This window comes from Octopus sinensis, linkage group LG2 (genome assembly GCF_006345805.1).
Source record: "Octopus sinensis linkage group LG2, ASM634580v1, whole genome shotgun sequence".
In the NCBI taxonomy this organism is placed as follows: domain Eukaryota; kingdom Metazoa; phylum Mollusca; class Cephalopoda; order Octopoda; family Octopodidae; genus Octopus; species Octopus sinensis.
Genome location: NC_042998.1, coordinates 93,880,121 through 93,905,836, shown reverse-complemented (window position 1 = coordinate 93,905,836; position 25,716 = coordinate 93,880,121). Strand labels below are relative to the sequence as shown.

The window sequence follows — 25,716 nt, the reverse complement described above, 5'->3', positions numbered from 1 at the left end:
TGAGTTCAAATGCCACCATGGTTGACTTTGCCTTTCATCCATTTGCGGTGGCTAAAATAAGTACTAGTCGAGCACTGGAGTCAATCATTCACTTTTAAAATTGCTGGCCTTCTGCCAAAATTTGAAACCATTATGATTAAAATAGAAATTATTAGGAACTTCAAACAGTTCTAAATTATTATTTGTGAACATATTTTAGATTTTTTTGCCTTCAAGTATAATAGATTTAATTAATTATAAAATTATACTCTTATTTATAACTAATAATATAATATTGATTGGAATATTATAACCAGATTCCAGTGTTTTAATATGGATGCAAATTGCTGGCAATGAGAGACTGTTGTAAGAAAATGCTGTGGAAGTATGAAGCTTGTAGGATTTCTGAAATAATATTTTTAAAAAATTTATTTTACTTACAAAGCTAAGCTACGCATTTTGTTTTCATTTCAGACCAATTATGAAAAATGGTATTCAAGACCATAAATCAATGAAATACTCAAATAGTGACCAATATTTACAAAAGAAATCTCCAAACAGAATGGACAGTGTAACTTCAGATTCTTCAGACTGTCAAATATCTGGCTGTGAAGACAACAGTTACCGTTCCCTTAGTTCTGATACTAGAATAATGCCTGCCATACCGTCAGATCTGAGGCCCCATCACATATCAGATGAAAATTTAGTCATAATGAATTCCACAGATACTTACTTTTCTTATTTGACACACAGGTTTGGATATATATATTTATACATATATATGTATTTCATCATCATCATTTAGCATCCGCTTTCCATGCTAGCATGGGTTCATGTTAGGGAAAGCTATATAACATGTAAATAATGCGCTAAGCTTCTTTTACAAATTCCAAGTATTTTTACCTAATGTATATTTCATACTATAGTAAAACCCTTATTCAGAAGACCTTGAACCATTAGGTAGTATTTATAAACTATTTATTGTAAATTGCAGCTTTGGCTAAATGACTGAAATTCTTCACCTCTGTCAAGCACAAACAGATTATAAAATTTGTAAAATATAATAAATTTGTGTGCTCTGTAGAGACGAAGCTCTGATGTTTCAGACAGAGCACCTCTCTGAAATTGTCTCAGTCGGTTAGTAAAAAATAATGATATGATTAAAGATCAGATCCATGTTTACTACACAATCATATATATTATAATGGATTTTGCTTTAACTTATCCTTAAAAGATTTAATAGGGATAAAAGAGGGATTCACTTTTCACTATTTTTTCTGTTTAAAGCTTTGCAACATGTGTTCTTGATAGTGCTGGTGAAGTCCCTGTTGAGCCATTCCTTGATTCATGTAAATCAATTTTACCTATATTTGGTGAGTCATGCTTATTTTTTTATAAGTTTATAATAAATCTGACTGAGAACCAAATCATGAAAAGATTAACAACTGTAATGTGTATGATATAGAATGTTCATTATTTTTAAGAGCAATCCAACCATATTTCAAAGTAGACTTTTCCACAAATTGATAAATCAATTCTTTCAATTTAAATCAGATTTGTTTTTATTTTGTCTTATGTTGAGCATTTTATAACTTGTACATGACATTGAAATAACAAAATTAATTTATTTTCTAGATAAATTGAATAGTACAGCATTTGCAACAGTGAAAATGGATTTTTCTAGCAACATTCAGGTGATTCTTATTTAACTAATTTTGTTGGTTTTGCTGTGCAAAAATGCGGCCCTATAAGCATTTCGTTTATTGTTATACCCCTGCATACAATTTGTTGAATCTCTCCCCTATAACTCCTCTTGCTAATGCCTATCCCGCCCTCAGCTCCTAACACCTCTCTTCCTTCTGTGTTCAGCATCTGCCCCTTGGGGCAGGTAGGGGAGCAAACAGAGCAGGAAGGGAGATTGACAGACAGAGCAACATTAAAATAAAAAACATCAAAATGAATTTAGTCAGTTTTGAATTAGCAATACGAAAACTGTCTTACACCCTAAACACATCACTATCTTATTGCTTGTGCAAGTGTATTATAATTCCCTCTTTGCTCACATCAATATACATATATTCAGTTTGAATATCAATTTCTTCAAGCCATCTCTTTCTCCCAGTCTATTTTATCCTGTAACAGTTATAAGTACTACTTGTCTTTGTACTTAGAAAAAGAGTTATTAAAGTTCATTAAAGCTATTTCTTTATCCTGTTGTTTTGAATTATGCCTACATGCATCTTTGTGTTTCTTCTGAATGTAAAAAAAATGAAATTGACAAATCCTACATACAATACATGTTAGAGAGATTTATTTTCAGTGTCTGATATGTGCAAAGTTAAGAAACAGGCATGTTCACATGTTTTTTATAACAGACTTGTTAGATATTCATTATAAAATTTTCCTGTTTTATGGTAATTACTTATTTTCAAATGAAAATACCAGCATGTATGAAGTAATTCTGTGGTTATTTATTGACATATTTCAATAATTTATTTTAACCAGAAAATTGAGAAGAAATATGCTACCAATTCAGAATTTACAACATTACAGAAAATGATTACATGGGAATTAGAAGCCAATGAACAACATTTATCAAATTCTGTTGCAGTTGCTGTATTATGGATGAAAAGGTATATTATTAAAAATCACACTGCTTTTCATGATTGCATATTGCTTGAAGCATTTTACTTGACTGACATAGAATTAATGTTGTCATTTTGAACATTACTTGAGTAAACATGCACTTAAACCATCAAGAGATTGAACTCAATTACCTTATTTGCTTTACACTGTTTTGTGGGTTTCCTTTTTATCATTGAAGCTATAGGTACACTTCTTAATCACATACCTATAGGTATGTGATTAAGAAGTGTACTTTGTAGCTGCATAATTCCAGATTCGGTGTTACTGATATCATGGGCAAAATGTCTTCTACTATAGTCTTAGAAACTGCAGAAGCCTATTACATCTATATATACACATGTCTGTATATGTATCTGTATTTGACACAACTTTACTAGTTATTTTAAGTGCACCTTAGTGCTTCAATAAATGGTTACAGGTAAAGTAAAAATCTGACTAAAATAAGTCCTGGAATTGATGTGATTTGACTAAAAACTCTTCCATTGTTGCACTCCAGTGACTGAAACCAGAATAAAAAGAATGTGTTACTAGTTATGCCTATGCTTTATACACACTTTTGACAAGTTGTGGTGCACCTGAGCATTGTATACAATAATTTTATTATTATTTTAATTTAAAATATCGTCTAGCAAACTATATCTTCCTCTTAAGATGTGAAGCTTATATTATAAACATTGATGAATGTCCAGCACTTGCAGCCTATGAAGTGATTCTGCTAACACCCCTGTCTTATTGCCTACCCTTTCCTTTCTATACATTGTGCACTGCTTCTATTCTCAGTATTCATTATCAAGGTGCAGGTGTGGCTGTGTAATTGAGAAGCTTGCTTCCTTATGTGGTTTAGGGTTCAGTTCCATGGCATGGAACCTTGAGCAGGTGTCTCTTACTATAGCCCAGGTTCAACCAAAGCATTGTGAGTGGATTTGGAAGATGTAAACTGAAAGAAGCCTGTTGTATGTAGGTGTGTGGTTTTGCATGCATCCTTGTCTTGACATAAGGTGATAATTGTAAATGAACATCACCATCATACAAGCGATGTTGTTCATTTCCAGTCTTGCACAGAAGAATGCTCAACTGTGGAAATATTGCCTTATTTAGAAACGGGTGAGGGTTGGTGACAGGAAGGGTATCCAGCCATAGAAAAATCTACCTCAACAAATTCTGTTTGACTCATGCAAGCATGGAAAAGTGGACGCTAAACTATGAGGGTCAACAATACAGTTACCCAACGTGTTGCAGAAGTTTGTAAAGATAGTAGGAAGTGATTTGAGGGAGAGAAAAATTTCCTTCACACCATCTGCTACTAGATGGAAAGAGTCGTTAAATAATATAATCTTATATATATCATTTTATTCTGTCATTTCATCTTTGATGAATGGACATAAAATGTCAGTGTAGTTAAATGCCATTAGAAGGAAAGATTAATGAAGGGGATAAAAGAAAGTAAAAGAAAATGAGCGCTCAAAGCACAAACCTATGCCAAGGCATCACCAACGTCCTTTTGATGATTAGCCAGAGATGATTTTTAAAATGAGAATATCTGAAATAAACTACACTGTTCTCACAAACAAGAATACTAAAAATGAACCTGACTGCACTCAAAAATTAGGTAAAAAACAAGAAAAATAATCGAGAATCTTTGTCCAGTAGTGGATTGATCCCCAAATCTAATCAGTTTGTGCCAGCCACAAGGCCAAACGTCCCTGAAAGTTTCATTCGAATCCATCCAGCAGTTCTTGAGATATCTTGTCTATGGATAAACAAACAAACACGACTGAAAACAATACCTCTGCCTTTGCTAAGGCGGTAATAAAGGCAGTAAAGTACTAGAAAGTATAAGGTTTAATTTGCTATAATAAGTTGTCATCTTTATATTGGTGCTTCTATCAACTTTGTTGGAATTTGAATTATATCTTCAGGGAAAATAATCGACATATTCTGTTGCAGGGCATTAGAATTTATTCGAGAATTCATATCTGAAATCCACAATGGCAAGGCTGATTTGAGTGAAGCAACAACAGAAGCTTATAATAGAACCTTGAAACCTTTCCATACAAGGTTTGCCCGTAGCATATTTGATGTAAGTATCTTTAGTTTTTTGTTTATTAGCTCAAAATAAGAGGGACAGTGATCATACATATTTTAAGGTTTCTCAGGAATTCAGTGGAAGTTAGATTGATTGGTCAGTTGGTGAAAGAAATTTTTTTTTTTAAATTGTATCTATTGTAGCATTATCATCACTCACTTATCCAAATTTATCAGATGCATATGTAGCAACAGGAAGGGCATCCAGCCATAGAAAATCTGCTTCAATGTGTTCCTTCTGATGCACACAAGATGGAAAAGTGGATGTTAAAAACGATGATATGCAGTTTGAATATCCATGTGTATTTTGTGTGTTTTTATATGCCATACATGCTTAATATATTTATTGTATAGACAGTGTATTATTAATATACACTATTAATATCTCTATATTTTGTAATGTGTATGTGCAGTTTGTTGTCCTATTTATTCTGTAGGTGTTCAGAATAATGTTTGGGTAGAAATATTTGATAGAAACACTCCCTATATTTATTTTTAATCCTTTAGCATTCTGATTAGTTACATGTAATGCTTATTTATCCACTTTGTTTTGAATTAATCATGCATTATCTCTCAACTACTAGATATTGCACATGTTTATTTTTAAGACACTGTCACGTAAATGTGAGGCCAGACTTGGCCAGTTTGAATATAGAACAAGTTGAATACTTGAACTAGATCTAACCAGTTTAAATGTTAAAAGGTTCAAGGGAGTTTAAATTTATCAATTTGTCCAGCTATTATTCCAAATTTTGTGATATACCTGAAGTTTTACTTTATATTATTCTTCTACCATGAAATTTGTATGAAAAAATAAATTGAGAGTATGGTATCAATGTAATATTTTTTGATATCAATCGCAAAATTATATTCCCAATGTTATGTTTTGTCCTAGTAAAATCTTAATTATAAATATTTTTATTTATTAATTGATTTTTGCTTTTATCTTCCATAAAGGTTGCTATGAGAGCCATTCCAACTCGTGATATGTTTCTAGCTCAATTACATTCTATTAGCTATCCAGTCCCAAAAGAGGATATTGACCGAATACTTGACCATCATATGGTAACATTTATAAATTCTCTGAAACCAATTATTCAATCCATAAATGACTTTTACTGTGCCAATAATCTTGATTCAGAAGAACAAGTGTGAGCAGACTGAAAAGAACTAAAAAAAAACAAAACAAAACTAAAAAACACAACCACGAATTGATGAAAACAAAACACTTTTAAACATCCTTTTAAACTGGAAAAATATATACCTGTATGTATGTTTGTATATATGTATACATGATGTGTGCATACCCTTATGTGCATATGTATATATAAGGATTTACAGATTTATCTTTGTTCTCACTCTTTTGAGTTAGTGCAGCGATATTATAATGGACAAGTCTTGTTACAGCTTTTATTTTCTTGTTTGCTTATAATTTTCTTTCTTTCAATGTGATACTGGAAAGATTGAATCTATAAACCAAACCTTCTTGGTGGATAACTTATATATATATATATATATATATAAAGCCCAGTGATAAAATGGTGGTCCTCTGTAATAAGTATTCATTTGTATAATTTCTTTTTTTTTTCTTTTTCTGAGTTTGAAAGATTTTATTTATTTTTTTCTGAATGGCTCTGATTGTGTTGAAAGTATGCCCTGCACTATAAGGAAGTATATATGTGAAATATCTAAGGGTGCATCATCCATAGATTAGGAAGTCCTTGCCATTGAATATAAATTATCAATCATTTGTATCTTGGAAAATATACTAAAGCTTCTAGTCCTTTCAAGAATATCTTATCACATTCCAAACAACTTTCTAGAAAATCCTGATTGTACAAATATACTCCTTCCCAATTTACAACTTTGCTGGAATTGTAATAGTTAAGGCAAAATAGTTTGACATTTTCATTCTGACATTTATTGTCTAAGGAAAAGTCTATTGATTTTGTACTGTTTATGATATTAAACAGATATAGTAGATATCTTTTGCCTTTCAAAAGAGTTCTGAAAAATTTTCTCTACCACACTAGAAACTTACGTTGTGCATTCCCAACCTATTGTGGGTATGTTTTCATTTTTTTAATGCTTCATTCTTTTTATATTTCCAATATTCTTTTAAATTTAGATATACTTTATGTATCATAATTTAAGTATACATATTAGTAGAATACTAAATAAATTTCATCAAAAATTATTTTACTTTTCAATAAAATTTATAGTCACCAAATTCTATAGTTAGCTGTTAACTTTTCTCTTTTTAACTACTGCATCAATCCTAAAGGGTCATAGATATTACATAAATTTATATTCATTACTTCAATCATAATATCCTAAGCTGGGAATATTTTAGCATGAAATATCAGATCATGACATCAAATCTTAGTCTTGAATCAATAGCCTAACTATTTCAATGGTACATATGAATTGCTTGATGTACTTCTTATTCTTTTCACAGAATTAGATAGAAAAACCTCCAACTGCATTTGCAAATGTAATATATTAATTGCCTGCTTATTTATCAATGTTTTAATCATTCAAAATTTTGATTTCTGAAATATTAAACAAAAAATTCAGATTTCATGTGACATTTTTCATTTCTAAGATGAGTTGCTATTTGAAATATTTTTATATAAAGTTTTACATTAAAAATATTTTTTTAGAAAACCTAAAGATTTTATTGTTTCCCTTGTTTTAATCTTTGTCGTCTCCTCACCTTCCTTGAAATATATTTTGTCTATTTTCTTTTTCACATGTCTAGATCCCTTTAGTTTCCTTTCTCACTTTGCCCTTCATCATGAACAAATTAAAATTTTTTCCCTATTAAGTTTATCAGAACATTTTGTCATAGTATTATATTTCTGCACCTTTCCTTGGCTCTGTCTTTATGAACAAAGTTTTTATTATTTATCAAACAATAATTGAAAGCAAAAGAACAATAAATTATATGAACTGTTAATTGCTGTGTAGACTTTGACTCCTGTTAATTAATAATCAACTACTTTGTGAATAATAATTTTATTCTCCATATGAGTTTTGTGGATGTTGGAGAATTAATCAATTTTCTAAAGATTTGTCTTCCATCCTTATAAATCAGAATTGATTCTCAAACATTTATCCAGAATTCTAATTCAGAAGAGAAACTAGAATTTCAAATTAGGTGAAAGCTGTTTCACCTAAGTAGTTTTGAAATTATCAAGTATGGTTTCAGTCTGGTTTGTTGACTTAAAAACAATGTCAAAATGTAGTTTTGGGAAAAATGTATTCCAAAATTATTGACACAGGCTGGATGTCTTCCATATTCTCGTGTTTGTTCTTTCAGCTAATATCAACTTAAATAGTGAAATAACTATATCATTTGTAGTAAGAAAACTTTCTTTATATTATGAAAGTAACTATTAAAACAAAAACCCAGACATATGTTTTATTATTTTTTTTGTAGCATTTGCTGTTGAAATAACAGAAATAATTAAAATCTTAATGAAAACTGAAGACTCATAGCATTTCTTTTTTAAATCCCTAAGAATATGCAGAGATTGCATCAAAATATTGCATGTGAAATGGACGTTAAATGATGATAATGTAGTCAGCTTATAACTTTGTGTTGAGTTTGGCAGCCAAAGTTTAATTTGTTGAAAGGACTTGCTCATATTAGAAAAAAACAAAAGTTAATCTACAGTGGGTCTGATGATAAATTACGTATCCCATTAATTACAGAATTTTTGTAACACTGTTCTGTTATCTTTCAAACAACCTTAGGTTGCTGCTATTCAAGGGAATATTGAGATTTACGTACATCTGCCCTTAAAAACATAACTAGTACTTAGAAGATTCTTTTGGGATTCTCAGCCATACTGTTGTCTCTTGCTTGAAGAGGTTGGGAGGCACCAAAGTTATCCTAAGCGAGATCTGAATTTAAAATGTAAAGTTCTGGAGCTAAATAGGTACTCTAGTCAACTCATTTGACTAAAATTCTTCAAGAAGGTACCTAAACATGGCTGCTGTCTAATGACTGAAACAAGTACGATAAATACCAGAAGGTATTTTGTCTGATATTCTCTTGATTCTGCCAATTCACTGCCTAATAGTTATGTACTGTGAGAATAGGTAATTCTATACAAAGTAATAGAAACAAGACTGAAACATGTTATCAAATGTCACCATTTTATTTCAATATGCTGCCATTTCTGTGATGAATAGCATTAATAAAATTAAAGACTTCAATTGTTGAGCATTATCATATGGAGACAGCTACTTTCTGCTTAAGGTGCAACAGTGTGATAAAGTGTATGTAACCCATCTGAAGTACTGTACCCCATGATACAGATTTAATTTTCTTTTCTTTCTAACAGCAAATCGTAATTTTATTTAATTGATCTTTTCATTAGAAAATATTTAAATGATTGATCAGCTTAAGTGTATTCAGTATTTGCTATTTTAACCCTTTAGCATTCAGATTACTCTGTTAAATGTAATTCTTATTTATTCACATTGTTTTGAATTAATCATACATTATCTTGAAGCCTCAAAATTTCAATATAATTGTTTATTTTTGCACTGAAGGGTATGTGTGAGAGGCAAGACATGGCCAGTTTGAATACAAAACAGGTAGAATATTTTGGCTGGATATGGCTGGTTCAAATGCTAAAGGATTAATTTTAAGTTAATATGTTGGACATATGATCTGGAATAATGAATAAATTTTTAGTTGTTTTAAATCTCTCAAGTATTACTTGTCAGCCTCTTATGATTTTTGCTAGATAAAATAACCAATGCTCAGAAACAAAAGGAATTTGAAATGATTTAGTCGTAACAATAATCATAAGTTTTTGGCTGGCTAAAACAATTTTTCTCAACCATTTCCTAATCAAACTAAAGGGCTACAATAAGTTAATGAATTCACATACAGCTTTTTTGAAAATAGATTATATAAATATATAATTGTATCAAGGACCTATAAATCCTTTAAGAGATGCTAGCATCCTAGTTCTTCTCATTTACTCATATATATATATATATATATATATATATATATATATAAATAACTCCTGTAAGAACAAAGAAAGATATTTTCTTAGTATGTATTACTTTATTCATTAACTTTTGGTCTATGAAGTTTAGTAGAATTGTCAAACAAAGCTCTTTTTTTAATTGTTCTGCACAGATTTGCTTAGTGAATTCAGTGGGAAGGCTGCAAAGATTATATTTATAGGCAGGAATAGTAAAAAGAAAAGATTCCAAATGGCAGTCAGTTAGGTTGAGGAGATTTAAGTTACATAATCACAAATCGCAGCCAATAATGTGGTTCAAGCTAACAGTGAAGCATCATATTGTGTGTATCATACATGTATTTTGAAAAGGTCTGTTTTAGAAACGTTCATGATGTCAGTATTGTTTGAAATGTGCTTTAGGAGCCATTGTTTTCCTTCTACTTCATGTGTAGCTACTAATTACACATGGAAAATGTGTAGTACTAACTCAAATATTTCAAACAAGCATGGAAAAATCAGTATTATGTTGATGAAGTGTCAATGTTACACTTATGTACGATTTCTTTTTTCCTTGCCTGAGAGTATTGTATTCTGTTCCATTTGATTCTTTAATTTTCCCCACATTATGGCTTTATAATGTTTTGTCTTTTCAAGGAGGTGCACAATGTATTTTTCTAATTTGATTTTCATCTTGCATCCTTGCACAATCAGTGAGAGGTTGTCCATAAATTCAACTTTTCTATAGAATACCACTGTTCAGTCTTTCCGAGTCTGACTTCAAACAGTTGTAGTATTTTGTAAATGCTATTTGTTCAGTCATTCAAATGTGTGTAATTGTATATATGCTAATTGTATGTTGGTGTTTGTATATACAGAAGTATGTAGGTGTACATAGTAATGCCCTATCTTTATGATATTCCTTTTCAATGTAAAAGAAATATAACAAAAATGCTAAGTTATGACCCATGTATGTATGTATTATTTTGGATAATGGTTAACATTGGCTTTATTTATTCAATAACTTTAAGTTGTATTCTGTCTGGAAACTTTTGTCTATCTACAACTTGCAGTCAATATTTGAAGGTTGGAGAGGAGCAGTTAAATTTAAGGAAAAATAAGAAATAGCCCATCTTCAGCTGCTTAAATATAGACCTTAAGAGTTGCAGCATTATATATTGTAGCAACCTGAAATTTTTCACTATATTCATTAACAGACTTTTATCTTCAAGAAAAGAAAAAAAAAATGCATGCGAGATAATTTTTAAAGATTTTTTTTCTTTTGATAATAGAAAAAAAAATCTTTATTTTTGGTTGACTTTTAAGGTTAGCCTATTATTTTTGTATGATTATGAATTAATGGTACTGATATATATGTGACATTGCTTACTGTAAATGTCTTTGACTTCTGTACTTGATGGTAATGATTTGTTATATTGACATAAGACTACAGACGAAAGATAAGCAGTTTGAGATGATTCTTTGACTGGTATTTGTTGACATGGGTGGGATGAAAGGTAGTCAATCCTTGATGGTAATTGAACTCAAAACTGCAGAAACAAAGCTAAATACTGTTAGGCACTTAGATGCCATTTTGCCATTCCATTGCTTTTTTTCATTTTTTTTTTTAATTGTTTTTTTCCAAGAAAATCTTTTCATGTAAGAAGACTAGAGCTTTAACATGGAGTCAACGTTTTCACTTTCTTTACATATCAGGCATTTCTAATTTCTCTTACACATGACTACTACTTTCACATTTTCACTGGGGTTTATTTCATTACATTTTTTTTTTTTGTTATTAGGTTCTAAGCCGGTCAGCAGAAGTAGCAAATGCATATTATATTTTATCCTAAAATAATCAAGTTTGACTTTAGAGAATTCATGTCTACTTAGGCATTTTTTCATAAATAAATAATTTCTCACTTAGTTAAAGATATTTCTTGAATTCATTATTTTGCTTTCAATTCTATGTTGTATAGAGTAGTAATTCAAGCTCTTTATATGAATGTGATTTCCCATCATATTGATCCTTTTAAAACATAATATTTCTCTCTCTATAGATCTCTTTTTTTCTTTCTTAATTTTTTTTTCAAACCAGCAAAATGTTTCTTATATATGGTGAGTGTAATAGCATATGCAACAAATTTATCTTTTCATTTTATTTAACTTAAACCCCTCCAAGTTTTACTTGTTTCAGCCATAGTCTTTGGCACCACCATAGTATAAGAAAAGCTAAATAAAATTTGATGTACAAAATAGTTTGTGTGTGTGTGTGTGTGTGTGTGGTGTGTGTGTGTGTGTGTGTGTATATGTATGTATGTATGTATGTAAGTACGTATGTATGAGAGAGAGAGAGAGAGTATAGAATGTAATGGTTAATTTCCTTTCAGAGGAAAGGAAATGGAAAAAAAAAAGGAATTTTTGTCAAATTGTAAATAAACTACGTTGTGGCTTTATGTTAAAGCCCTTGTTTCTGAGTTGAACTTTTGCTTGTAGTGGGAGAAACTTTGTCCACTATGGTGAAGCAAACTACTATGTGTGTGTGTATGTATATATATATATATATTTCATATTGTAGTTACTTCTTTGGAAATGTGCTTCCTTAGCTGAAATTTTTTTTTGTATTAAAAAAAAAAGTCAGTTTCACTAATTCAATTACGCATACACACACACACACACACACACTTTTCACCTTGTACATAAAATATTTCATTAATAATAATAATGATTGTATTATATTATTTAGCAAGCACCATAAGGTAAGCTCCTAGTGGGCAGTCCTTGACCTGATTTTGATTCTTAATTGTAACCATTTTACTCCAGTTTTGCCACTAATGCCTTGAGCAGGCATGAATGTCATAACTTCCCATCTCTCCATTCTTAAAAATATTGGGCTTCATGTTTATGTAAATGTACAATTATATGATTTTGTTGGAAAAGCTAACCACTTTTCCTGGATTCAAATGGATTGACTGTATATAAAATAAATGAACATTTTTTTTTTTAAACTCATTTAGACTGACTGGTATGTTTGCCTGTAAAATCTGATTTCATGGCAAAAGCCCTACATAATTAAAACTGAGAAACAAACTGTTAATTCTGGGTTTTTTGTTGTTTTTTTTTCCTACTTTCCATATTCTGTTAAATATTGTACAATTTTTTAAAAGTTCTATACATGTGCTGTTTTTCAGGGAATTAGATATGGAAAATACTATCTTTCTTCCAGCATTATCTATAATTCTATAGAGAGTACTGTATCATAGTTGTATACAGTGTATTTCTGTTTAGTTTGCTCAGTTATTTGTTGATATTTGTTCCAATTACAATATAGCCACAGCCATGATGAGTTTGAGGTGCTGGTCCACTGGTTGATATACCTGAATCTCCATTAGCATATCACTGTCATTAGCAAAAATTTACTTAAAACCATGAAGGTGCATGGCTAAGTGGTTAAGGTATTTGATTCAAGATTGTGAGTTTGGTTCCCAGTGGCATAGTGTGTCCTTGAGTTAAATACTTAATTTCACATTGCTCCAGTTCATGCAGCTGGCAAAAATGAGTTGTATCTGTATTTAAAAGGACCAGCCTTGTCACATTCTGTATCATGCTGAATCTCCCTGAGAACTGTTAAGGGTATGCATGTCTGTGAAGTGCTCAGCCACTTGCATTCATTTGATTATAATGATGTCGATCCAATCAACAGAACAGTTTGCTTACTAATTAACATGCAAGTTATTATATTTAAAAATGTTATTTCACCAAATAGGCACCACAAATATACAATCCAAATTCTATCAACAAGGTTTCTTTAGAATTCTTCTCTTTTAATATTTTGTTGTCATGGGGTTTAAATTTTTTCATGAACTAAAGGAAAATCTAAATTCTCCAGTTAGTGTATGAATGTTTGAATCATCTGGTGTAGATTTGACAAGAATATATGGAAAATTTATGTAAGATGAGACAGAAAAAAAAACCAATACTGTATAGCTTAAATTATTTTCAAAGAAAATAATTTTGCAGATCCCTAGTTTCTATGGTGTTAAGATGTCTTCCTTGGGGTAGGATGCCACTTTATCACAATATCTATCAAAAGTAAAAAATTGAATTAAGTACTAAGTAAACTTTTGTGGTACTGCTTCTCCCATAGGTGAGATGCTCATACATAGCAGTGCATGTTATAAGTAGGTGGGATTAGCTGTGTAGATGTTTAAGTATCTTGGCCCATACATGCATAACAGTATTGGTGACAAACCCCCAAATGATTGGATCCTATTTTGTTGGACAAGATTAAATGTGCAAGATAATTTAGAAGTTCCATTTAGTATTTAAATGATGTATAACATTTTTCTTAAGACCCATCAAGCCAAGTGAAACCATAGCTGTGGTCATTGTTGGTGTTGCATAACTGGCACCTGTTCTGGTGGAATGTATATAAAAAAAAAACAGCACCTCTTGAGTGTTGGGCCTCAAGAGGCAATGTGGCTGGGCACTTAAAAAGCACCTTCCAAACACTGGGCCTCACAGAGGCTATGACAAATAATGTGCTTAAGACCCATCAAGCCAAGTGAAATAGTCACAACATATTGTTGGCATACAAACTGGCACCTGTACCAGTGGCACATAAAAGCATCCATTACACTCTGAGTGGTTGGTGTTAGGAAGGGCATCCAGTTGTAGAAACCATGATAAATCAGATTAGTCTGGTGCAGCCTCTCAGCTTACACCCCTGGTCAAACCGTCCAACCTATGCCAGCATGGGCAACGGACGCTAAATGATGATGATGATGGTGGCTACAGTTTCTATTGTATTGCAAGTATCTAAGATATATTTATTTTAGAAATATGCCATTATTAAAAGCTGAAAGAATATTCCTGGTTCTAAAAACGGCACACTGTAATGATAGTTCCATTCAAGTGTCCGGGTATATTTAGTTCATCTGCTGCTTGCTGATTGTATGAATGACAGTGGCTTAGTATTATCATAAACTCCCTGAGCTATGATAGTCAGCAGGGGACTGGTGTTCAGAGGGAAATGATGGATGTAGTTGGGAGAAGGATGTGAATATTAGGTGGGGTTGACAGAAAGAAAAGAAATTGTACATTAAGTAGTTCAACTGGGCTCAGTTGTTGGTTTATATTAATGCTAAAGGGACTTTTTTGAACCTCTCTGTATCTGCAGGAATAAAATTAGTAAAAATCTTCAGTGGTATCTCAAGTGTTATGCAGGCTAACAACATTTATAATAACCCTCACTGTGCGAACTAAATTTTTGCATACTAACATGCAGATGTAAATATACAAATCATTTCATGCAACCAGTTTCTATTCTGCTAAAAATAAAATGTGTGTTCTACATTAAATGAAATGTGGAGAATTCTGAAAAATGCCCCACCAACAAAAACATGTTGACTTGGTTCATGTTTCTCAAGTGCACATACACAGAACCAAGTATACTTTGTTCCCATGCAGTAAGAGTTAAATGTTGCTATTTATGTCTTTGAGAAGTAATATTGTCCCGACTAGAACTACAAAAAATGTTGGGTCCCTTTTCTCTAAACTGAAGATAGTTTTGTTTGAAGTGTCAGCAATTCCCTTAGGTCTATACTCCACCAATTATATAATAGTAATTCTTTTTTAGTAAATATCTTGGTTAGCTGTTAACCCTTTTTGATATCATTCTGTTTGAGACTATTATACAAACTCTGTATAAATGTGATTTAAATTTATACCTTGCATCAAAATTTTATGTTAATTTGTTTCACACCAAAGTTATTTTATTAAATTCTTCATTATCTTTAAAATAAAACAAAAGCACATGCATTTCAATAGAGAAATTGTAAGATTCAAGTAATCTACTCATTATGAATTTAGAAAAATTCCCATCCCAACCTTTTGGCTTCTACTGTGAAATGATTAGGAAGTTTATTTTGCAACCATGAGGTCCTATGATCAATCCTGGGCAAATGTAATTTTCAGTTGCCTCACGTCAATCCATAGCTTTTGAGTGATATTGATTTAATAGAGGCTGTATAGAAGCTGGCAGAAACATTAGCATGCCAGGCGAAATGCTTAGCGGTATTTCGTCTGCCTCTACATTCTGAGTTCAAATTCCGCCAAGGTTGACTTTGCCTTTCATCCTTTCGGGGTTGATTAAATAAGTACCAGTTACGCACTGGAGTCGATATAATTGACTTAATTCATTTGTCTGTCCTTGTTTGTCCCTTCTTTGTGTAGCCCCTTGTGGGCAGTAAAGAAATAAGAAACTGAAAGAAGCCTATCAAACAGTTTGTACTTATAATTCAAATGTACAGCCTTGTCATACTGATTCTGCTCAAGTGTTTCGTTTAGCGGAGCCTGTGTGGTTGTAATCAGTTTTAGTAGTGCATATTCAAGGAAAAAAGTTTTTAGTGCATAAAAGTTTGTCAGGTCCAACTTTGCAGATAGGTCTCTGGATGATTCTATTTTAGATATCTCTTTGGGGAAGGGGATAAAGCATTTTGTATGCTTATGGATTGGTGAGGCACTTATTAATCCAGGAGCAGGTAATTCAGTTGGACAAACTGAATCCACATTGTTGATTAACGTTGATCCTCCATTATTTTCTTCTTTTCATGTTTTTTTTTTTTTCTTCTTAGCATCATATTGGCTTCAATCTCTTACATGTGAATTTACTTAAAGTATATTGCATAATTAATATTTAAGTAATATCTTTACTTTTAAATCTCTAGTTAAGGTAGCTTGATTATGGAGTAGAAATCCAAGGATAAAACTTGTGTAGTCATTTTTAAGCTGTTGTATATTAAGTTGGCTAGTTGTTGAGTCATTGTTTATCTGCTGTGTGTATTTACAATTAAATATCAACCTACTTCATCAATTGAATACACTTCAGAGAAGCAATAATATATGTATGTGCTTGATATAAAATTGTACATCTGTAAATTTATTTGAAGATGCCTTGCTGAGTTTTCTCGGTTTAAATCTGGTAGCCTTTTCACAGTGTCTGGCTTAAAAATGTAATTAAGAATGTGAAGAATATCACGTTTGAAACACCTGAAATGAGAAATTGGTTGAAGAATTATTAGTCTGGTGTTAGTTATATTTAACAAAAAAAACAAAACAAAAAAAAAAGCTCTGAACACAAGATCTCCCCTTCCTACAGAATAAAAAACAAAAGAACAGGGTAATTTCCTCCAGTGTACTAATCTCATCTATTACTCTATTATAATAATGGTATCAGTAAGCAAACAATTTGTTTACTGAATATGTAAACAAAGCCAGGGGCTTGTTTAGGCCAGAAGTATCCGTACCTTTTGAGCCTGGTAAATAGAAACTGAAAGAAGCCTGTTTGGTGTATGAAGGCACATGGTTCAGTTGTTAGAATGTTGGGCTAACAATCATGAGGTTGTTAGTTCAATACCTAAATTGGGTTGTGTGTTTTGTTCTTGAGCAAGACACTTTATTTCACATTGCTCTAGTTCACTCAGCTACAGAAATAAGTTGTGATTTTACTGGTGATAAACTCATAAACACACATCACCTGGTCTGAGATTTGAACCCATGATCCCTCAACCATGAGTCTGTTGCTCTAACCACTAGGTCATGTACCTCCACTGCATCAGTTTACTCAGCTGAAAATGACTACAAGCTGACTGTCAGGGCAGCTGTCTCACTCCAGCAAACACATCGTTGATGTTTCACCAGTTTGACGAGGGGAGAACCGAGAGTCTGTGTCTACTCATGATTATGTAGGCACCTAAGACAATTAGCAAAAGCATGGTAGATGCTATCAACCCATACTTACTTGCAAGCAACTTCGATAACTTTTTTACAATATATATATATATAATTCAAATATATCCTGTCCAGTCCTCTTTGTCACTTCACCTATATTCACCTCTCTCATGTACCTTGTGAGTATGTCCCAGCATCACCAACATCCCTCTTACACTCTCTTCCTCACTTTCTGTCTGCTCCCCCCTCTCTCTCACACCCTCTAACTGTCTCTATATTTCTCTCAAAATCTTGCTTTCTCTCCTTTCTTTTTCATCTTGGGTATATATGTATCCCCTTACAGTAAGGTACCTACCACTATCCCTCTGTTATTTTTTTAACCTCTCATCAACTGTCATAAAGCCACCTCCATCAATACTGCTCCCCACATCAGTTGAGGGAACTTACAAAACAGTTGGTGACCTTTCTGCTGCTAGTGCCATGTAAGAAGCGATACCATTATACAAAGTAACACTTCAAATTTTCCCAATCTGTTTTAAAAACTTTGTCCTTACCATCAAGAGTTGTATGTTAATATAAGACTTTCTAAAATCTTTTTAAATAGTAGAACTCCAAGTAGATAAGACTATAAACAGCATGTAGAATATTGGGTTAAAAATCCACTTGAACAGTGGCATAGCTACGGTAAACTGTTCCCGGGGCAAGCTGCAAAAAAATGCGCCCTCCCACTCCATTCTCAAAATCCACAAAATCATGTAGTACCTATTTGTTACAAGTAATTAATGTTTTAAAGCAATATTTTAGGAATAAATACTTTACTGGACCTCATTTTCCAGCTGGTTCAGTACAGTCTGTAATTCAAAATATATCTTTAGAATTTTACTTTCACGAACCTCCTTATTTTAACCGTAGGCGCAGGAGTGGCTGTGTGGTAAGTAGCTTGCTTACCAGCCACATGGTTCCAGGTTCAGTCCCACTGCGTGGTACCTTGGGCAAGTGCCTTCTATGGCCTCCAGCTGACCAAAGCCTTGTGAGTGGATTTGGTAGACGGAAACTGAAAGAAGCCTGTCATATATATGTATGTGTTTGTCCCCACCAACATCGCTTGACAACCGATGCTGGTATGTTTACGTTCCAGTAACTTAGTGGTTCGGCAAAAGAGACTGATAGAATAAGTACTAGGCTTACAAAGAGTAAGTCCTGGAGTCAATTTCCTCGACTAAAGGCAGTGCTCCAGCATGGCCGTAGTCAAATGACTGAAACAAGTAAAAGAGTAAAGAGTTTAGTGCACCAGCTTCAATTACATTGACCCCAGTACTTGACTGGTACTTAATTTATCGATCCTGAAAGAATGAAAGGCCTAGAAATTTTGAGGATAGGGATTAAGTTGGTTACATCTACCTCAGTGCCCAACTTATTTTATCAGTCCTGAAAGGATGAAAGACAGCAGATTTTGAACTCAGAATAATAATAAAAGGATTTACACATTGGATAATGTCTATCTTGAGATATGATATCTAAATAAAATAACATTGTAACCAGAACACCTTTTGATCAGAGCTAACTTGGTTTAAGCAATAACAAATGCTAACTTTTGAAGAAGAATGGCTATTTCTTGCACATACACACCTGAATGGAAATATTCCCCACAAAAAAGGAAAGAACTAAAAGGAGATGACATGGATTCTTCAAGTTCCAATACAGGCAATCTGTTTAGGGAAAGAGTAGCTTTGAATAAAAATATTAATGAAAGATAGAGAGGACCCTTTAGTCTTGTCTTAGATATTCTCTGTAATGCTGAGTGTGTGATCAAATACACCCAGTCCACATTGTTATGTTTTCGGTGATAGGAAGGTTAATTTACTGTAAAGTTTTCAAATGTGAGGGACTACAGGTATGCAATGTAGGAAAGGATGTTTTTGGCAGATTTGGTATTACTGAAGTCAATCTGTTAATGAATGATTATCATTATAACTGACTTCATCGCGTTTTGAGATTTTGAAAACCTGGCTGAAAGTTGGCATAGCCAGAAAGGTTGCCTTTTATTATGGAACAAGCACCACCCTCATTATGATCATGATTGTCATTGTTTTAATGTCCAATTTTTCATGCTTTTATGGGTCATACAGAATTTGTTGAGGCAGATTTTCTATGGCCAGATGCCCTTCTTGTTGCTGACCCTCACCTGTTTCCAAGTAAGGTTGACCCCATAGCCTGACGTGTCTTCACAGAAGATTACTTATGAAAGACACTATTTGCATGATGATAACACTTGCTTACAACCGTCATGTAATGTCCAGACAAGGAAAGACCCCCACTCTCACTTTCCCTCACACAAACACATATACATATGACAGACTTTCCATTTACTTCCTACCAAATCCACTTGCAAGGCTTTGCTAAGTCCATGGCTAATGTAGAAGCCACTTACTCAAGGTACTACATAATGGGACTGAACCTGGAACCATGTGGTTGAGTAAGAAGCTTCTTGAACATACAACCACAAATGTGCCTATAAATTATGGCACACTATAATGTTTTTATATGGTTATTATTATATATCATTGAATGTCAACTTGCTTTTTTCAGGGGGTGATTTTTGATTTATTTACCACAGTTCATTAAAAACAAATGAGCTAAGAACATAAAGTATACTCACCTGAGCCACATGAAGAAGTAAACTTGGATGTTCTTGGATTATTCTTGGTCAACAAAGAATTATTTGCAAGAGTTTTTTTAATTTCACCATTATTTAGTTGTAATGTGCTTAAAGTAACTGGTGATGCTGTTTTACTAGTAACAAGCTGTTTTTTGCGTGTATTAACCAGAATTTCATTGTGAAGGTTCGTTGGGGTTGAAAAGTTTTCGGGTGCTTCCGTAGTTTGTCTTGGAATGGATTTTGTTAAAATTTGGGATGTGGTATATTTTGTTAATACAGAACTGGGATTTACTTTTTGTTGATTTAAATATGTAGATTGTTCTTTAGAACTAGAAACTGTTGAAGTAATTACATTGGAAATGTCTTCAGTATCATTTTGGCTTTCTGATAAAATGAAAGCATTGCTTACTACTTCTTCTTTATAAGGAGAGCCATCTTCAAATTGACTTGCTTCTCGTTTGTTCCTTTTATTTAGACTACAAGTTCTGTCACATTCTGCATTCTTTATGTCTGTGTGACAAACAAAGACAGAGCAGTGAAGATAAAGTGGGTCATAATTATTGAAGAAACGGAAAGTTTGGAATCTAAAACCAAACATAGACTGACTCACTGGTGTAAATGATACGGTTCTGTCTAATGTACACCTGAAAAGAAAAGAAAAAAAGATAAAAGTAGCTTATGCTTAGGAAGAGCATCCAGCCATAGAAACCATATCAAAGGAGACAGTGGGACATGATGCAGTCCTTGGATCTATTGGATCCGCTCATACCATTTAGCCCATACAAGCATGGAACAAGGACATTGAATGATGATAATGATGATGGGAAAGAACTTGCTACTTATTAGGTTTGAAAGCTGGAGATACTGTTCATATGAATTGGATAGAGTCATGGGTGTGTTGTTAAAATATTTGATTTGCAACGATTTAGTTCTAGGTTCAGTTTTGCTACAATTTCAGGTAATTGACTTCTCCTATGATCTTGACTTGGCTGATACTTTGTGAGTAAATTTTGTAGATAAGAAATCACTACCTACATATTTTGAAGCTTTTCCTGTTTTGGCATGGGTTACATAAGCAACATATTTTAGTTAATTAAAAAACGTTATACCCACTTTTCCATTACTTTCAACACAATTAGTAACTTATTAATGTTCAACTGAGTTATCTTCCCTTATTCTTACGTTTACTTTGTTTTTCTCATCTTACGTGGATGATGACAGCAAATCTTCAAACCAACTCTTGGAAATAGATGTAAAAACTTTCTATAAGTTAGAATTGTTGTGAGCTTAAGGTTTTGAATTATTGATTATCTAATGCTTACATCATGGTAATTGAGTACAGGTTCACTCTTACTGTTTGGTTGAAAAGTTAACTGTAAGATGGACAAATGTACAAACAATTACTGCAATAATATAAATCTACATGCCCACAAAAAAGCATAACAAATCGATTTGAATGTATTTCATTTTCTATAATGGGAATTATAGTAAAGGGACTTCCACCACAATATTTAGACTGTATTGCAGTTTGGTGACACTGAGACTATGCCAGCAAAGTACAAGCTTCTGGTGGAACCTTCCATACTGGACAGGTCAAAGGACAGAGGCCAGGCTAATATGGACCATTTCTTTCCAGAGATAGAAATGGATTTGCAGAAGACCAACACCAATACCTGGGGGAAAAAAAGCAAAGTTATAGGTACATCATTGACAATTCAAAACTAAAACCTGGGAGAAGGCTTACTCTCAAACTGCCTAGAGTTGAGAACAGTGGAGCAAAATCATCAATGGCCTATGCCCACCAGAAAGTAAAGGGCTGAAGCAAGTCATAAAAGAACTTGCATATAAATGGGAAGATTAGAATTTACTCTTGTTATATCCAACACCTTCCTCAAGCCCAACACAAATCATTTGTTCAGTCCCTCCTTCCCAGAATGTGCCATGCACTGTTCCTTCTTCCAGACTCAGTAAGTAGAAAGGATTAAGAAAAAATTGGTAAGTGAAGGACTCACTTGTTCTCAAAAAGTTGATATCTTGGGTTGCTGTTTTTGTCCTGAGATGTTGTTACCCAACATGCTGGTACTATTAATTTCAATTTTAAATTGCTTGTTACTAAAGTAATTGCAACATTCAACCATGTTGTCAGAGTGACTTTCATAGGAAAGTTGGTGACTACATTAGTGAAGGTATTCTCTTTATAGAACTCAAGTCTGAAAAGGAATGATCCAGCAGAACGTTCAGTTACTGCAACAGTCTGTACTACCCAAGGATTTTGGATAATGTCATCCTTACGTTTATAAGCACATTGAAAAGTCATCCTAATGGTATTGCTTCGCACAATGATATCTTTTGTGACAGGTTTGTGGAAAATTGTCATGCTGAAGAGGAGATGTGTACTGTTTATCTGAAATATAGTTTAAAAAATATTTTAGAGCAAATTTTCTACAGATAATTTTTAGTTTGGAAAAATATTTTGTTATGTTTTTATATAAATGGCAATTTAATAGGTCATACCAAATACTAGGTGGTATCAAAAAGTTCCTGGACTACTTCTGTAGTACGCCAACAGATGGCAGCACACAGTAAGAGCTAGCAGTGACCTTCATGACATAGAGTGCTGCGTGACATCATTGTGTTTACTTCGCAAGTTGTGAAATTTGTATTCTTGTGATCATATATATGCTGTAGTCTGTGAATTTTGTCATGGACTGGAAGTTGGAACAAAGAGCGAATGGGATTTTTTTTGCGTTAAACTTAGGAAGTCTGCTACAGATACATTGAGCATGCTTCAGCTAGCTTACAGCGATGAAGCAATGAGTCACACAATATTTTGAGTGGAACAGGCGCTTCAAAAGGCATGACAAATCTGCTGCTCAGTCAAGAGCAGGCTCATCGTTTTTTCCAACATACCTTGGATCGTGCATTGAGAATTCGGCCCCCACGGCCAGACCATCAATCAAAAGTTCTGTGTTGTTTTGAAGTGTCTGAGGGAGGACATTCAGTGAAAGCGATTGAATCCATGGAGTGTGAAGAATTGGATTCTTCATGACAACCATGCACTTTGTCACTTAACTCTCTTCACTCATAAATTTCTCACCAAAAGCAACATGGTGTCACTTCTGCATCCACCCTATTTGCAGCTCAAAAGTCACCATTTTAATACGGTTGTCAAGATCAACAGAAGGCCCTCAACTTGCTTATAGAAAATGACCTCCAGGCCAGATTCCAAAAATGGCAGGAGCACTGGGACCAGTGTAATTGCTCTGCAAGGTGACTATTTCAAAGACAATGTTAAAGCATAGGTAAATAAGTTTTTTTTTTTTTTTATTAAACATAACTAGTCCAGGAACTTTTTGATATCATTCTGTAACATCTGAAACTTATAACTTTTTTACATAGATATTCTTCCTTCATAAATCCAGTTAATTGTTTTTATTATTTTTTTACTCCACAAAATTTTTATGTAAAATAATGGGTTGTGAAAAAAACGTTTGTTTGGAATAATTTGTTCTATGTCTGTTTTTCCATGCTAGCATGGATAAGATGAATATGTTACTGAGCCATTGCTTTACTGCTGGATGACCATTCTTATGCTAACCCTTATCTGCTTTTCAAATAAAGGATCTTTTATTCCACATGGCTTTGGAAGCACAAAGCAAGTGGACAGTCAGTAAAATTTGGGATCTAATAAAAGTGAATTTAGAATAAAGATTTTATTAAAGCTATTGTTTACCTTGTTAGAATATATATAGAAAATGTTAGCAGAAATGTTGGCAGAAACGTTAGCAGGCCAGGCGAAATGCTTAGCGGTATTTCGTCTGCCGTTACGTTCTGAGTTCAAATTCCGCCAAGGTCGACTTTGCCTTTCATTCTTTCGGGGTTGGATAAATTAGGTACCTGTTACACACTGGGGTCGATGTAATTGTAATTGACTTAATCCCTTTGTCTGTCGTTGTCCCCTCTATGTTTAGCCCCTTGTGGGCAATAAAGAAATAAGAATATATATAGAAAACCTAATTTTGTTATCCTAATCAAAAAAATATATTCTGATCCCACATCATAGTTTAGTGGTCAGCACCAAAATCTAATTGTGTGCTACATCTTAAGAAAATATTTTGAATGGTTGATCTATCCAGCAGCTTGGAGCATGCAATAAACAATGTACAACATAAAAAAATATATGTGAAAATCTTATGCACACAACTATGTATGCAAACTCACATATACTAACATGATAGTAGAATGCAGCACTTCAAACCTTGTTTATATCTGAAGCTGTCATCTTTACTTGAAGATGTCCAGAAAAATAAAATTTGATTCATAAGTTCTTGTGAATTAAAATCCATATGACAGGTACAGGTGTGGCTGTGTGATAAGTTTGCTTCCCAGCCACATGCTCCTGGGTTGAGGCCCACTGTGTGGCGCCTTGGGCAAAGCCTTGTGAATGAATTTACTAAGTGGAAACTGAAAGAAGCCTGTCATATATATGTATGTGTGTATGTGTGTCTTTGTGTTTATTCTCCACCACTGATTGACAATTGATGGTGGTATATTTATGTCCCTGTAACTTAGGAGTTCAGCAAAAGAGACTGATAGAATAAGTATCAGGCTTCAAAAAAGCCCTGGGTTCATTTGGTTTGACTAAAATTCCTTGAGGTGGTACTCCAGCATGGTTGCAGTCTAATGATTGAAACAAGTGAAAGAGTAAAAGAATGAAAATATGACACTTTATTTTAAAGCCATTTAAGATCTTTAGAACCGAAAACATTACTTTGAATGAGATGAGAATTTCCTTTACATCTGTAATGATCCTCAAAAATCACAGTTTTAGAAGCTATGATCCCCTTTTGTAATAAGTAGATTTTATAACTTCCACAAAAATAGAATAAAGAATACAAACCACACTGCTTGCTGATCCACAGTCACCAAGTGCAATCTTTATTGCAATAGCTGTGTCATTAGATGTCTGCTTATAAGTGCATGCTTTGGAAAATGATAAAGTTCCAGGTGTTATTGTAGAGTTACTGTTTTTAAATATTATGGCTGTCATATCAGAATGTGAGCATATAATACTGGTTTTTGGTTCTGAAATTATAAATAGATAATTTTTTATTTAAGACAATAAAAACTTATAATACAATGTATTGCAATTATTCCTGCAAGTGCTGTTTAACATTGGGCTGACCAAAGCCTTGTGAGTGAATTTAGTGTATGGAAACTGAAAGAAGCCTGTTTGTGTGTGTGTTTGTGTTTATATATGTGCATGTGTTTCAGCGTAGCCTTGTCTTAACATCATGTGCTGGTCGTTAATAAGTATCATTGTCATACAAGTGATATTTTTTTGTTTCCAGTTTTCTATGAAAAACATGTTTGGCCATGAGAAATATTACATTGCTGGGAAGCAAGAAAGGCTTGGAGAAGGGAAGGGCATCTGTCTGAAGAAAATCTGCCTCAATAAATTCCATCTGACTCGTACAAGCAGCATTGATAAATGGATGTTAGATGATGATGATGATGTTTACCCTCTTTACTCTTTTACTTGTTTCAATCATTTAACTGTGGCCATGCTGGAGCACCACATTTAGTCGAGGAAATTGACCCCAGGACTTATTCTTTGTTAGCCTAGTA

At 33.1% G+C, this 25,716-nt stretch overlaps 2 protein-coding genes across 5 annotated transcripts in view; one reads left to right on the top strand and one right to left on the bottom strand.

Moving 5' to 3' along the window:
- LOC115232439 (pleckstrin homology domain-containing family A member 8-like) overlaps positions 1-12,795 on the top strand; it is a 56,591-nt gene extending 43,796 nt beyond the window's left edge. Inside the window, exons 7-13 of one of the 3 annotated variants that reach the window (XR_005004444.1) lie at positions 454-732; positions 1,267-1,352; positions 1,615-1,673; positions 2,485-2,612; positions 4,573-4,705; positions 5,668-8,866; positions 8,987-12,795. Coding sequence is in view for 1 of the 3 variants with exons in the window: in XM_029802313.2 (XP_029658173.1) it covers positions 454-732; positions 1,267-1,352; positions 1,615-1,673; positions 2,485-2,612; positions 4,573-4,705; positions 5,668-5,865 (883 nt within the window). In the remaining 2 variants the exon portion in view is untranslated. Of the gene's footprint in view, positions 1-453; positions 733-1,266; positions 1,353-1,614; positions 1,674-2,484; positions 2,613-4,572; positions 4,706-5,667 lie in introns of all 3 variants that reach the window. The other 2 variants (XR_005004446.1, XM_029802313.2) reach the window with 2 other exon arrangements.
- A 3,057-nt stretch (positions 12,796-15,852) lies between these two features.
- LOC115232660 (deleted in malignant brain tumors 1 protein-like) overlaps positions 15,853-25,716 on the bottom strand; it is a 54,860-nt gene continuing 44,996 nt past the window's right edge. For both annotated transcript variants that reach the window (XM_029802675.2, XM_036515507.1), the window contains 4 exons: positions 24,989-25,173; positions 22,101-22,492; positions 20,089-20,732; positions 15,853-16,748 (listed from right to left, as the gene is read on the bottom strand). In XM_029802675.2, coding sequence (XP_029658535.1) covers positions 16,690-16,748; positions 20,089-20,732; positions 22,101-22,492; positions 24,989-25,173 — 1,280 coding nt within the window. In that variant the 3' untranslated portion in view covers positions 15,853-16,689. The remainder of the gene's footprint in view (positions 16,749-20,088; positions 20,733-22,100; positions 22,493-24,988; positions 25,174-25,716) is intronic.